Raw genomic sequence first — 14,984 nt, 5'->3', positions numbered from 1 at the left:
CTCTGAGTCACAGATAACTCAGCTTTACTGGCATTATTACGAACAGCTATAATAGGGCCAAAACAATTTCTCCCATGCTTATTTTTTCAATATTAGTTTGGTAATCGGCTATTTTTCTTATTTATACATGCATATGATGGCCTATAATGAGCACACGGGTGGAATAGTGTATGTGGGACACTGACTAATGTGGGACACCTAAGCTTCAGTGCGTTTATCTCTGCTTTTACAACATTAAAGTGACCGTGCTTGGTGTTGAATTGAAGCAGGGGTGTCAAGTTGTTGAAATCACTTGACTTTCTGGAATTTATGTCAGAAATGTGGCCATGAAAATCATCAAACAGGAAGTACCTCTTGCAAAGTTCACTGAAATGACAGTGACATAGGATTTAGACAAAATTAATGTAAAGGATATAAATCTGTTATAAATAAAACTATGTTCTAAATTTTTATCAAATTATATTTGTGATGTATTTATACATACAATTTTGCAATAATATTGTTCAAATGTGTTAAGAATATTTTCTATTTGAAGTAACCTTTGTTAAATATCATACATGCGTTTTTGTTCATTTTTGAGCTTTTTTGAAATTTAGAGACTAAAGGACAATGGGATCCTGGACCATGATGTGTCTATGACTGGCGAGTACTGCTTATTTCTGCTATGAAGTGTTTTTACCATTACAATTTGCTTAACACAAGCTTTTGAAAAAAGAAGTTTAATATTAGATGTCTATAGAAGTTTAATAACAGTTTTAAAGGCATTCCATGTTCCAAATTGTTCATATTTTAAAAAAATTATGAAATTATTTTGCTATCTTTATTAAGTAAAATTTTACAGTTTTGACTTTATTACATGGTTATTATTATTGTTGCTGCCGGAAATCTGACATTTCTCAAATAAATTATTTTAAATAACATAAGATGTCTGTGTAATTGTTTTTAAAATTCCATATATGAACATACTGTATATGTTACTAGTTTTGTTACTACACTGTAGGCCTAAATTAATTAAGCATGCACATTTAACCATGAGTGTAAAGTTTACTTTGTACAAATTTGACTATTTATAACCCAAAACATAGTGTCCCAGATTTGAGCAAGAGCTGTCCCACATTAGAAAATCCACAAATTCTTGAACGATTTGGCACAAGGAGCACTAATATATGTGCCATTTCCCCTTTAATTACAATATCTGAAAAATTTCATCTTGGGGATTTCATAATGATATAACATTTTGTTATATTGTTTTGGCTTCATATGGAAATATGATGCACAATTAAAAATGTAAAAAAGTGTCCCACATTAGCCTAATCTACCCTATAACTGAAGTCGGTAACTGTCTGTATTATTCATTCATAAAATCTAATAAAATGTAAATTCTTTGATTCATAGGTAGGTTAAGTCTCTTTTCTAAATAGGTATATACACTGGTTTCAAAAGGAAGACAGTTTATCAAAACTCACGCTTAGGTTTAGGGGTGGATCAGGGGGTGGAGATGGGTAGGTTTAGGTATATGTAAGGTGGGAGGAGTAGAATCTGGATCCAACCTCGCCCCCTGGATCTTGTGTTCTTCAGTGAGGACCATCTCAAAATATCGGATAACATTGCTCTGCTGACATCTAGTGGCTTCAAATGAAAGTAAACGCATTCAGGTGATGTGGGCTTGGCTGTAGCCACGAAGTGTGGTCCATAACAAATAGCATATCAACTTCCGACACAAGAATATTTAGTAATATTGTAATGATTATAATATGTTTATTAAAACCTGGTTTATTATATTATGGAATCCAAATTATATAAAAAAAAGCCCATGTGATGAAAATTGAAAGCAAAATGAAAGCAAAAACCAAGAAGCATATGTTACACTATTGGCCTAATTTATTTTCATGTCCCCACAAACTCCTGGCCCTGTTTCACAGCACAAATAAGAATTCAAAATATACAACGAAGCTGTAAAACATCTGTCTATTTGTGAATTCACTGAATATTTTCTATTTCGTACTGATTTTTCTTATTCAAACCCTAAAATCAATGTATTGTCTATATAACTAAAGATTCCTATATATCTATTCCTGGACAGCAGTCATAATCAATCAAGGATCTCCACTGCCATAGCCGACGGCGATATTTATTGTTAGGATTATAAATAACCCACATATCCCTGCCTTTTTAGTACCGACCCCTTTATGTAACCTCAATATAGCCCCGCCCCTTCGAAGGGTTAATATCGTGCATTTGAAGAGGGATGTTCTTTCACAATAGGCTACTGCTTCTGTCAATCAAACGTTGCCCCGCCCAACTTCGTTTGTACCGCCTCCTTAACCCTCCAATCCAGCTTGTTCTCTCGTCCTGGCGAAATGTATCCGCCCCGCTGTCAGTCTTCCCAAACTGTGCGCTTGTTTTCTGTCCCACCGGAGAAAGGAGCGATCCAGCTTTACATAATTGAAAGGTAACGCGACACACGCACAGTATACAGCCTTCTAAGCCAGATCGACGTTATACGTCGTGTTATTTTGCGCCTTCTTGAAGGTTTTGACGACATCAAACGTGTTGATGAGTAATAAGCGGTTTGTCATTGGTCATTGGTCAATGCTCATTGCTAGCGGCTAACGCGGGTCAAAACAGCTCAAGCCAAACACCCAGTGCCTTCCGCACGCAGTAGATCTAGTTTGGAGATGTCGAGCGAGGAAGGTTATTCATAGTATCAGATGTTATGTTTGTATATCTAACGGGACATAACTTGAATGTCAGCTTGCCCTCATGCACGGATGGCTAGACGTTGCATGGGCTATGGTTTGGCAGTGTACCTAGGATGGGTGGATGTAGATTGTGTTAATATGGTGCTGCATGTGATCACGTGCTAAGCAGTGCATTCTATGTCTTTCAAGTGATATACTGAATCAACTGATTGCCCTGTGCTTTTGATGGGTTTAATCTGCTCCACTGTTTTGACTGACACTCATTATAAGTTACCTGTGTGTATGATGAAAGATGCTACTATGATCCATCTGCTAGTTAACAGCAGTCCTAAATCTGGGGAAGCATTTTGGCTTGATTGAGAAGAGCACATGCTGTGGACGTGCACTGAAAAAAAAAAGGTTTTATACAAAATGTATAAAATTTATTAAATGTATTAAATTGATAAAAAGTGACAGTAGATACTTTTACATGTCTTACTGACCTCAAACTATACTCGCTATACAAACTCTTAAATCTTACTGACCTCAAACTATACTCGCATGTGACTCCAGTCAAGACAAAGCTGTTTTATTGTACTGTTACAACTAATAAGTTATGATTAACGTAGTGTTTTTCATCAGTTACGACTGCTGACTGCTGAAAAACTAACTTTGTGCATCCATGTCAATATAAATTCCAAAACTACTGGTACAGTATTTACTTCAGACACAACCACCAAAAACTGTGCTAGTTTTTCTGAGAACCAGCCACTTATGTGGTTTAGTCACCATTTATCTGTAGAGCTGTCATTTTCCAGTCAGTTGTACGACTAGTTTTCTTTGTTTATTGTTGTTATAACAGCCCATCACAGCCGAAAGACGTGCATCCAACCGTTCCCTTTAGCTGAAAGACTATAGGATGTATTGTTTACATGATTATTTGGAAATATTTGAAAGAAAGTGTAAAAAAGTCTTGTTGTCTAGTAATTTTGATTGATTTTTTAACACATATGATTAAATAATACTGTTACAGTCTGTTTTGGTAAAGTATATAGTGTCATGATTTATTTATTTTTCTATATTGTGCTGTGTTTGTGTTTATGTAAATGGAATTAGATGATGATATATAGAAATATTGGATTATTCACCAACATTTGTTTAATAACAAAACAGGAACTTAAATAATACACTTGAAAGCTATTTTACAAAACCAACATTGTAAAATGATCTTTGTTTTTTTTACAAACGGTCTGTCTTATGTAGTGTAGCTTCATACAGTTTGGCTGCCTTGCAGTGCACCCTGTCCTTCACCTTAAGAGTCCAAGTTTTTCTTTGTTCCAACCCAAAGCATGTGGTCAGTCACAGCCACCTCTAGTCTACATTCATTTCAGTTGAGCTACCTTGAATTTATGTGGTTGCAAAATGACCAGGGCTACGTGCTGCTGAGCCAGCCAAGAATTCCTCTATTGGCAGTTTACCACATGGGTGTTTGAATATGTGATAGCTGTCAGCTTGTTAAATGGCTGCTTTGCCATTCTGAGTTCCAAATAATTTGCATGGTGCCCACCTCCGTTAAATGGCTGAAAGTTTTTTGAACTGCTTTGAATTTGTGCCCGCCTCTGTTATATGGCCAATGAACTGCTTTGCATCTTGTTCATCCACATCTTTATAATTGGCAGTCTGAACAAGAGTTTTTCCTTTTAGCTCCCTATTTCTGTTTCTGTTTGTTTGTGGGTCATTGACATGATGCTTATTTATGTCCGTTGTATTCATTTATTTAAGAATATATTACAGTGCAATTCATACATTGAATACACCTTTGTAATGAGCATTGTTTTTTATTGAAAATTAATTAATTAATTAAAAATTAATAGTTTTTTTTGGGTGCATAAATTTAAAAATGTCAACTTTCCTGATATGAATAGAAAGAAAAAAGCCTCATTAAAATAATTAAATTCTTGAACTGTGTTAAATATTTTGGCATAATTGTTTACCATTACTTGGTTTTTAACAAAATTTTTGAAAATATAAAAAAATAAAACATTTGTCATGTGGTGTGATTCAAATCATGTGGAAAGATAAAACCAAAATGCAGAAAAAAGGAAAATATTTTAATGCAAATTTACATTGTCATATTTTGCGTTGTTACAAAAAAATCTATTTCAAATGAATGCTTTTCTTTTGAACTTTCTGTTCAATAAAACATCCAGAAAAAAATGTATCATGCTTTCCACAAAAATATTGATCAGCACAACTGTTTTTAACATTGATACTAATAATAATGTAATGTGCAATTTCTTCATCACCCATTCAGCAAATGCAATTTCTGAAAGATGATGTGACGTTATTTCAGCATTGCATCACAGGAATAAATTAAATGATAAAATATATTAAAATAAAAAGTTATTTTAAATTGTAATAATTGGCCTTGGAAACCTCTTATTGACGCCAAACGTTTGAATGGTACTGTATACGATATATATTTGATTGAATGTATTTAATGTACTTTCATTGAAAATGACATTCAAAACCATAAAATGCCAACTTGAATACAAAAAGCACATTTACAAAAATTCTAAGAACTCTTTTTTTTATTATGCACACTCTTATATGCGCTACTAGGACATTTACATCATAATTCCTGAATGGTATCCTTAAGCCAACATTTTGAATCGGTACAGTCATTTGCAATAATGACAATCGGATGCTGACACGCGCTCTCTCTCTCAGCTATGAGCTGCCATTGGCCATTAAAAGATTAGCTTGGTCAGACACTCTCATCAGATGGTTTTGCCAAGCAGAGCTGTTTAAAGACGGCAGTGAGGTGATTGGATTTGTTCTGTGTGTTCAATAAGGGAATTGACAGAGAGTAGGCAAGCATTAGTGTCCAGCATGTTCCAGGTATACGGCATAGTAGTAGTCTACAGTAAGTTAATGATTCATTTTTATAAGTTGGACTTATTTTTATTAGACGTCCAGTTTTATGTCTTTTTAATTTTCAAACTTACAATATTGTTCTCTGGTTTGATCTATAGAGCAAATTCAAGCTGTGAAACAATGCCTTCTGATTGACATCAGTAGCAGAAACTGTCCATCATGAACAGCGAGGAAGAGTTCTATGATGCCGAGACGGGTATGTGATGAAGTTTAGTACTGTACATCACATTTTTCTCAGCACCTATGGCTAAATCTCTCTTCTGTCTCAGGTTTAGAATCAGACGACTCGTGTGAAGTCAGCTTTAAAGATGCCTGCGTCTATGAGAGCAAGCAGGCGGTGAATGGCAATGTGCCATCTGAAAATGGAGTATGGGAGAGGCGGTAAGGAGTCTGAATACTGTGAAATAATATCCAATGGCAGGAAACAAAATGTGAAGATGTTTATCTGTTGGACTGTGTAATGGATTTATGTGTGTGTCTGTGTGTTCAGGACTACTCTGCCAGCGCCCATGTTCTCCAGAATTGATTTTAGTGTATGGGGCTTTTTGAAGAAATGCATTGGAATGGTGAGCACAAGCTACTTTGACCAAACAATAGCTAAGTCAAAAGTTCTCCATTCAAACACAGCATGAAATATGAAATTGTAAAAGAGAGACATGTTATTTAGATTGTGGTGTCATCGTCCACATGCCAAGCCATTTCTATCTGGGAATACTTTATCTTTGCAGGAGCTGTCCAAGATAACAATGCCTATTGTTTTCAACGAACCGCTGAGCTTCTTGCAGAGGATTACAGAGTACATGGAACATACATACCTCATCCATAAAGCTTGTACACTTTCTGATTCTATAGAGCGTATGCAGGTTAGTGCCTTTAGGGTTTCTGCAGGTCTTAAGAAGTCTTAATTTGCCCCTCCACAAATTAAGTGCTTAAAAAGGCCTTAAAAAGTCATGGCATTCAGTGTTGCTTACACTTCAAAAAATGTGGATGTTCCTCAGTATTTTGTCTTTGTTTTCCAATTCAAATAAATCAGGATGTGAAATAAAGATATGAGGTTTTCTGAGAACAAACTTAAGTGAGTTAATGCTTAAAAGAAGAACAAATAGCGTCCAGTGGGATATGAAAACAAGCAGATATTTGTTTTTGTGTTAATCATAAACTTTATTTTGATCAGTTTCTCAGAAAACAAGCCATTATGTCATTTTGCTTCACAATGCATCTTGGAAAACGAGACATAAACACTTTCTATGAAGGAACATCCCTTTTTTCCAGTGTGATCAGGAGGTACAGTCAAAAAGTTATTTTCCAGTTAAGCAATTTTTTTTGTAAAATGAGTTCAAATGTAATAGAGATCTAATTGTAGTTGTATTTTCAAACTTTAAAGTGTTTCTCATTGTGTGCTCTCTAGATATTTACATTTAGAGAACATATTGATATTGTTAACTTGTAATTTATTACTTACATTTCGTCTAATTGGTTTTAAAAAGGTCTTGAAAAAGACCTTCATAAAAACCTAAAGAAACCTTGCCTCCTTTATGTTTTGCTCTCATATGTGTGCGTGCATGAAAGACTCAACAAATTCTTATTACGCAATTGCATCTTGTTTGTCAGTTTGTTGCCGCATTCGCCATTTCTGCTGTTGCGTCACAATGGGACAGAACTGGAAAACCTTTTAACCCTTTATTAGGAGAGACTTTTGAACTTACAAGGTAAATCTGAAGAACATTTGGACATAAACGCTATACATCATCTACTACAAAGCTGAATATGTAAATCCAAATTAGCATGCACCAATAATTTGAAAATCTGTGCTCAGGGATGAAGAGGGTTACCGTATGATCTCAGAACAGGTGAGCCACCATCCACCAATCAGCGCCTTCTACTCAGAGTCACTCAATCAGGACTTCTCGTTTCACGGCTCCATCTACCCTAAACTGAAATTCTGGGGGAAGAGTGTGGAGGCAGAGCCTAAAGGCACTATGACACTTGAGCTCTCCAAGTGAGTTTTATTTATGTGACATCACTAAGAATAATATGATCACTTTTTTTATTGGAGCTGGAGAGTCATTGAGATCCTCAAGTACAATCGGACCCTTGAGCAAGGCAATAACCTTTCCCTGCCCTTAGTGTACTGTAACTTGCTTTGGAAAGCATCATCTGCTAGATAAGTGACATGCTGGAATGTCCATTTATTATTTAGCATGTTTTCTATGTGTATGGAAGAGATTTTGGGCGTTAGTTTTGGCTGAGCTATTTTTTAACACCTTTTCTCTCTCTCTCTCAGACACAGAGAAGCTTACACATGGACGAACCCTATGTGCTGTGTGCATAACGTTATTCTGGGTAAACTGTGGATTGAGCAGTATGGGACAGTGGAGATTGTCAACCACAGGTACTTAATTTCTTTCCTTTCTTACACTAAATAATTTGCCTGCATTTTCAGCATTTAAATATTGTTGTCGTAAAGGCTGCATTGTGATCTTTCCATGTCACATGTGGATTAATGTTCACTCATTCCCTTTTTTTGTCTCTCTGTTCGTTTTAGAACTGGGGACAAGTGTGTGCTGAATTTTAAGCCATGCGGCATGTTTGGCAAAGAGCTGCATAGGGTAGAGGGACATATCCAGGACAAGAGGTGAGCAGTCATTCGTATCAAATGTCAGTGGGTATATCTGGCACCCAGCCTGTAGAATTCACTCTGCACATCCACTTCGTGTCTGTAGCACTAAAGGCATCAGCAATGTCTTTTACAGCTGGATTGTGTATGTACTTTGCCATTTTTAATGCTTGTGATTGTGACTCATTTTGTCTGTGTGTATTTCAGTAAAAAGAAGCATCGGGTTATCTATGGGAAGTGGACTGAGTGTGTATATAGCATTGAGCCAAAAGTCTACGAAGCCAATAAGAAAGCAGAGAAGAAAAGCGGAGGAGATTCCAAGAAACACAAGCAGGTAAAAAGCGTTAAGTCATTTATCTCTTACTGCAGAGCCGTGATCTATTTTCTCCTCTGTTTTCACATGGAATTCCAAAGGGGCTCAATAGGGGCTTCACCACTTACGACAATACAGACTGTTTGCAAACTCTTAGAAGAGAGCACTATGCCAACTGAAAAAGTTTCAAGATCTTTACTGAAGCATAAAAAAATATCAACAAGAGCAAGTTCTTTCCATTGTGTAACTCTCAGGTTTTTATGTCAATATACAGACAAACTCCTTTTTCAGTTTTTTGTGTGAAATATTTAGAAAATGTATTTATTTAAATAGAATACAAATTAATTATACACCACTGTTCAAACGTTTAGGGTCTGTAAGATTTTTTTGAAAGATTTTGAATTTGAAAGAGGACTTGTATTACTCGCCTGCATTTATTTGATCAAAAATACAGTAAAAACAGTAATATTGTGAAATATTGGCTGTGTCCGAAAGCTCTAAAATGCTGCTTTCGGAGGCAGCATTCCAAGGCAGGAAGGCATCAAGGCACATCCGAATCCAAATTCTGCTTCACCTCCTGTCTACGGAGGTACCTTCTTCTGATCGAATTGTGAAGGCAACATAGATGAATCCTTCGCTCCCTTTGATATCCCACAATCCTGTGTGTTCCATTCCGTGACGGTTTAGCTAAAAAATAAAAATGGCGTCTGAAAGTTGCATTTGGTGGTCAGTTTGTGTAAATGTATATTTCTGACTAACTTTTTGCACTTTTAATGTTATTTCTAGCGAGAAATCAGTATTATAGGAATTAAATATTAATTTAGTTATCACCAAAACTCGTTCTATTTTGTTGTAGATCATTAAACCGTTATGCTGCCTCAGAGGCCTGTCCAGAATCAGTTTCATGATCTACCTTCTTACAAAAACGCTGCCTGCAAAGTCATTGCCTCATAAGGCAAGTCAGCTGCCTAGGCTTTAGGATGCAGCCATTGTTACAATTTTGTTTGAATTTAAGTCTGTTTTCATGTTTTATTTATTTCTGTGATGGCAAAGCTGAATTTTCAGCAGCCATTACACCGCTTTTCAGTGTCACATGATCCTTCACAAATCATTCTAATATGCTGATTTGGTAGTTATTACAAATGCTGTAAACGGTTATTTTTGTGGAATTAATAATACAAATAAACTGAACATTGTGTTCAGTATTCTTCAATGAATGGAAAGTTGAAATGAACAGTTTACTTTACTTTTCTTTACTGTCACCTTTTTTTGAAAAACAAAAATCTATTGACCCCAGTGTAATTGAAAAATAAAATGTAATTAAAATGATCTGCAGTGTGTTTTTATTTCCCTTCTTTGTATTAACATGCAGTTTCAGTGAGAAGTAAAGGTAAAGACAGTGGGGTTTTAGCAGTGTAGCTACAGTAACTGAGCCACCATCATACTAGATTTTGTAGTTTAGTTAGTTTTTTTTATTTCATTTTCTTCCTGAACTCGCTTTATCTGTAATGTTGAATGGTTTTCATATGCGTGTAAGGTATTATGGCTTTTAATGGTCGTGCTGTATACTTGTGATTAGGAGCAGAGTACAGGGAGTGATGATGCAGATGAAATGCCAGATGTTCAGGAGACAGTCACTATGATCTCAGGCAGTACGCTGCTATGGAGAATAGCCCCTCGACCGCCACACTCGACACAGGTAACCCCAAGCCTCCAATGACTCCAACATCTGTCTTGGGTGATTGCATGTTATGCTTATTCTCTCTTAACTTTTCTTTTTATCCTCGATTCTGTTTAGATGTATAATTTTACCAACTTTGCCATGACGCTTAATGAGCTGGAGCCTGGCATGATCGGAGTCATTGCACCAACAGACTGTCGTTTGCGGCCTGACATCAGAGCTATGGAAAAGGGGGATATCGGTATGCACATCTCTCTTTTGGCTCATTTTGTTACCATCTGTCCAGTAAACTATCTCCTGGATGTTGCTGTACTTATTTTACCCCTAAGTTTAAAAGCTATTCTTAAATTCCAGATACTGCAAGCCGAGAGAAGGAGAGATTGGAAGAGAAGCAGAGAGCTGCCAGAAGAGAGCGTGCCAAAGATGAGGAAGAATGGTCTACGAGGCGAGTATTTGAATTGAGCACAACCATCCACTTTTTTTTTTTATTATTTTTTTTTTTTTACTGGCCTGGGTTCCTCATTTTGTATGTTCTCTTTCCTCTCACGTTTAGAAATATTTTAGATCTGTTTTGTTTTTGCTTGACAGACAAAAATAGAAGCTTTTCATGAAAATGCGTCCTGTATATTTTAAACATATTTTATTTGTGCTGGTTTAAGTTCTCTTTGAGAATTAACAGTCAGCCCTGATTGATTTGATTTGATTTTGTTATTTTAGAGGTTTAGCATTATCTAAGGCAAACTTGTAAAGGTGTTTCAATTTTAAAGTATACTATTTCAACTTTATGTGCCATGAAAATAGCCAAGGAAGCTATTTGGCATGGCATTAAAACACAAACCGACCAACTACATGCATTATAATTTTTTTAATGAAGCCAGCCAGTTCTGAGACTGCAAATTGCAATTTTAATATTCAAAAACAGAAGCAGATACCATCATTTAAAAACCTTTTAGTTAGGGATGTAACGATTCACTATTTATTTTTTACAAAATGAGATTTAAGACAAATTATAAATTAATTGTGTCCTTTTATTATTGCTTGGACAAAATGCAGCATGTTTCTTTGTGAAATTGAAATGTAACACTATATTAATATACTAATATAGCACTTGCATATTATTGCTCTTTTGTTGATTTTGATTGCTTCTATTCTCCTCATTTGTAAGTCGCTTCGGATAAAGGCCTCTGCTAAATAACAAAATGTAAATATAATGTAAATGTAAATAAAAAAACTAAATTGAAATTTTAAAACAAGCTCCAAATCAAATAAATAAGTAACACAAATAAAATAAATTTCTCCATATAAACAAAATAAGGCTTTGTCTGTGCTCTTTCCATTAAAAATTAGAGGCAGCCACTGCATTTTAATCATGATCCAAACAAAGATGCTGCACACATGCAAGATGAAAAGAAAAAATACCATCTAAACTTTTCTAAAGACAGTAAGTTACCCTCAGACATACATTCATATAAAGTCCTACCCCTAATTGAATCGCGATTTGCTTAGCATCTCAACCGATTTGAATCGTCAAATATATATGAATCGATTTTCAACTGGCTCGCGGTTAATCGTTACATCCCTACTTTTAGTAGCCTATGTCCATCTTGAAAGGTTAATACTGTGTATTAGTGCAAAAAAAAAAAATTCAATGAAGATTTTGAATAGGCTTTTTATTTTTATAACCTTCTTGGCCTCCCATCTTTCAGATGGTTCCAGCAAGGCAATAATCCGTACACTGGAGCTCCAGACTGGATCTACAAGGGTGGTTACTTTGACAGGAGGTATTCTCACCTTCCAGAGATCTACTGATTCGGTTGGGAAGCTGAAAGAGTCTTGAGATTCATCCTTTGTTCTCCTTTGCTCAATCCATATCATCTCCTCTCCTTTAGCTCTTTTCATATTTTTCATTGGAATGTGAGATTCATATAAACAGTTTTTGGACAAAACCTCTCCACGGGTTTACTAGAATCTGGAAATTCAGTGTGAATGGATTTATTTATTTAGAGAGGTAGGGAATGCCTTAATAATTCACTGTTTATTTTCATATATGTTAGATTTTGAGTTAAACATTCTGTGCACACCTCAGTATGTTTAGAAGTTGCTAGTTTATGTACAGTATGTGCTAACTTACCTTTCCATGCGTCTCGCTAGTTACACTCACGTGTTCATTTTATGGGTACAAGTGGTTAGTGATGGCATCGTTGCAGTGCCATCTGTGAAGATATTTTGTGTCATTATTGAAATGTGAGGCTGCTCAGAACCTATTAGGAGAGCATAATTTTGTGTTTTTGTTCAAACTAATGCTATTTTGTCATCTCTATTATATGCTTTTTCCTTATCTCAAAAAGATGACCTCTGTTTTTGGTATGCGTGATGTGCAGGAACTTCACATTTAAAGAATCTGCCTGATTTAGAGTACCTAGAATGAAAACGAGTTTTATTTTTTTATTTTTTTCAGAAATTACGGTTATATCTCACTGATTAGGCTCTTGGGCCATTTCTCACCATCTCCATGGTACAGGGGAGTTTACTAAACATAATATTCTCATTCCTCACACATTTAGAAATATTTTAGATCTGTTTTGTTTGACAAACAAAAATGAAAGCTGCTCATGAAAAATGTTTACTTGGAAAAAAATAAAATAAAATAGGTGTTTTTAATTGTTGAAAAGCTCTTCTAAATAACACAAAACCGGTTACATCCTAGCATTGATGTTTTGAGTATGTTTATGGTTGCCAAAGCGACTTTTCTCTTGTAGAAACTAAAGCCATATAACTTGTCAGGACTGAATTGTTGAGTGATACATCCTGGTGAATGAAATGGAGATGGGTGCTAATCTTTCTTTTAATTTCAGCACTTAATGGCTCACGAATGTCAAGGTGCTTCACCTTAGCCCACACACACATACATATATATATCACGAGTCCCAAAAATGCTCAGAATGTGCTTCATTGTTCACATGCTTTTTGCCATACAGCAAATTTCATTCTGCATGGACTAATTTTTGTTCAGACATAAAATCGTAGATAAGATGACCTCAAAGGATCATGAAAGACACCGCTGTCTTTTATTTCGAAACTTTAAACAATACTGTGATTTTAACACACACAAATCTCAGAAGCTATGCAAACATTGATGGGAATGTCTGTCTGTCTATGAAATGTACAATTTAATGTGTCAATAAGCTCCACTGTTTATGTAAAATACTTTGGTTGGCCTAGCGCAAAGGTGTCAAGCATGCTAGTACTTTTGCTGATGGTTTTTCACACTATTATTGGCTGTTTTGGACAGCCTAAAGTTGGTTAGGTGGAGAGACAGGTGTATGTGACCGCAGTGATTAATAACACTGTTATATAGTTATTAGAAATGTTTATTATCTACACTTAATTGGAGCTCATCATCTATTGTGTAGCACAAGAGTATTTATCTTTAATATTTTCCATGTAGTGCATACAATTCCAAATGCCAAGCTTTGGGCCATGGCATACTTTAAAGGAAAGAGTTAACTAGAATTTATTTCCCTCTGTATTTTTTACACTATATTGTGGCATGTCTAAACATAAATTATTTAATCTCACTATCAATGCTTACTAGCAGTTAGAAATATGAGTACATTATTCCACCAGCTGCTAACGTCTTTTAAAGCCCTTGAAATCATGAGACATTAAAAAACAACTTATCCCCAATTGTCTCATGATTTTGTGCCATGTTTATCAGCTATTCCTGTAGCAATCACATCAAGTTAATATACAAGTAAACCTGGTCACAGTGAATGCAACTATGTAAAGCAAACATACACTCAGAATTTTATTTGTCATCTTATTAAGCTGTTGATATTGGTCTGCATTGATTGTTTCTGTTGTGAATTTCACAGATAGAAGCCCAAATTATACTACTGTGGTGCTATGATGGCTTTACATACTTGTACATGACGTATTGTGAGTTTTTACTACATTTGTATAGATCACATGAAATTCACTTAAACTGTCCTATGAATCTGCTCATTTGTAAACTAGCAATATTAATAATATATGTGAGACCTCACTAATTAAAGAAATTTCAGTTTACTCTTTTGTGTTTGAAGGGAATTGACAAGCATCAGTTCAAAATTTCTGATGAAACATTTGGGAGAAGCTTCAGCTCTGTGAAATATTATCTGTTGTTTTGCATTCATTTGACCTAAAATGTGAACTGATCTTCATCGAAGTCGATGTCATGGATAAAGAGGATCTAATTAAACACATAATAGAAAAAAACATGCTTTCTATGTCTTCATTCACCAAGATGGTACTGGAGTTAAGGAGTATAATTATAAGATGATTCAACAATTCATTTGACGAAGAATTGCTAATGCTCAAGAGACAAACCTTTTTTAAGGGCTATTTTGCTCCAAAGTCAGACTAATGTTGTTTAACCCTTGTGTGGTGTTCATATTTTTGTTACTCAGCCAGTTTTCGTGGGTCTGGTGGACCCGCTGCAGTTTTGGGTTTTTAATTCAGCACAATCAAAAATGATATGGTAAAATACTCAACAGATGTTTACTTCATCCCAATTACAAGCAATATAAACAGCATATTTGGTCAAAATTTGCCCTTTACCTTTGTTAGACCACATTTATGAATTAAAGTGCTACATTGAAAATTTGTTCTGATATATGTTCTTCATGGAAAATGAGCCAAGGCCAATGAGTCTGAGTTTGAAAAAAATAATTAATAGTATAATTTTTCTTTTAATAAAAAGTGAAAACACGATAC

At 35.3% G+C, this 14,984-nt stretch overlaps 1 protein-coding gene across 1 annotated transcript; it reads left to right on the top strand.

The window, feature by feature from the left end:
- The first annotated feature begins 2,349 nt into the window (after positions 1-2,349).
- LOC306860583 (oxysterol-binding protein-related protein 2-like) lies at positions 2,350-14,479 on the top strand. The gene is made up of 14 exons (XM_079402348.1): positions 2,350-2,452; positions 5,717-5,814; positions 5,888-5,999; positions 6,109-6,184; positions 6,347-6,481; positions 7,230-7,327; positions 7,435-7,617; positions 7,903-8,010; positions 8,164-8,253; positions 8,443-8,569; positions 10,128-10,247; positions 10,347-10,470; positions 10,584-10,674; positions 11,936-14,479. Exons 2-14 carry the CDS (start codon positions 5,778-5,780, stop codon positions 12,036-12,038), a joined length of 1,404 nt encoding a protein of 467 aa, XP_079258474.1. The 5' UTR covers positions 2,350-2,452; positions 5,717-5,777; the 3' UTR covers positions 12,039-14,479.
- The last annotated feature ends 505 nt before the right edge of the window (positions 14,480-14,984 follow it).

Source organism: Barbus barbus, assembly GCF_936440315.1.
Source record: "Barbus barbus genome assembly, chromosome: 41".
In the NCBI taxonomy this organism is placed as follows: Eukaryota; Metazoa; Chordata; class Actinopteri; order Cypriniformes; family Cyprinidae; genus Barbus; species Barbus barbus.
The sequence above is the reverse complement of the archived record's forward strand: the minus strand, read 5'-3'. Positions and strand labels throughout refer to the sequence as shown.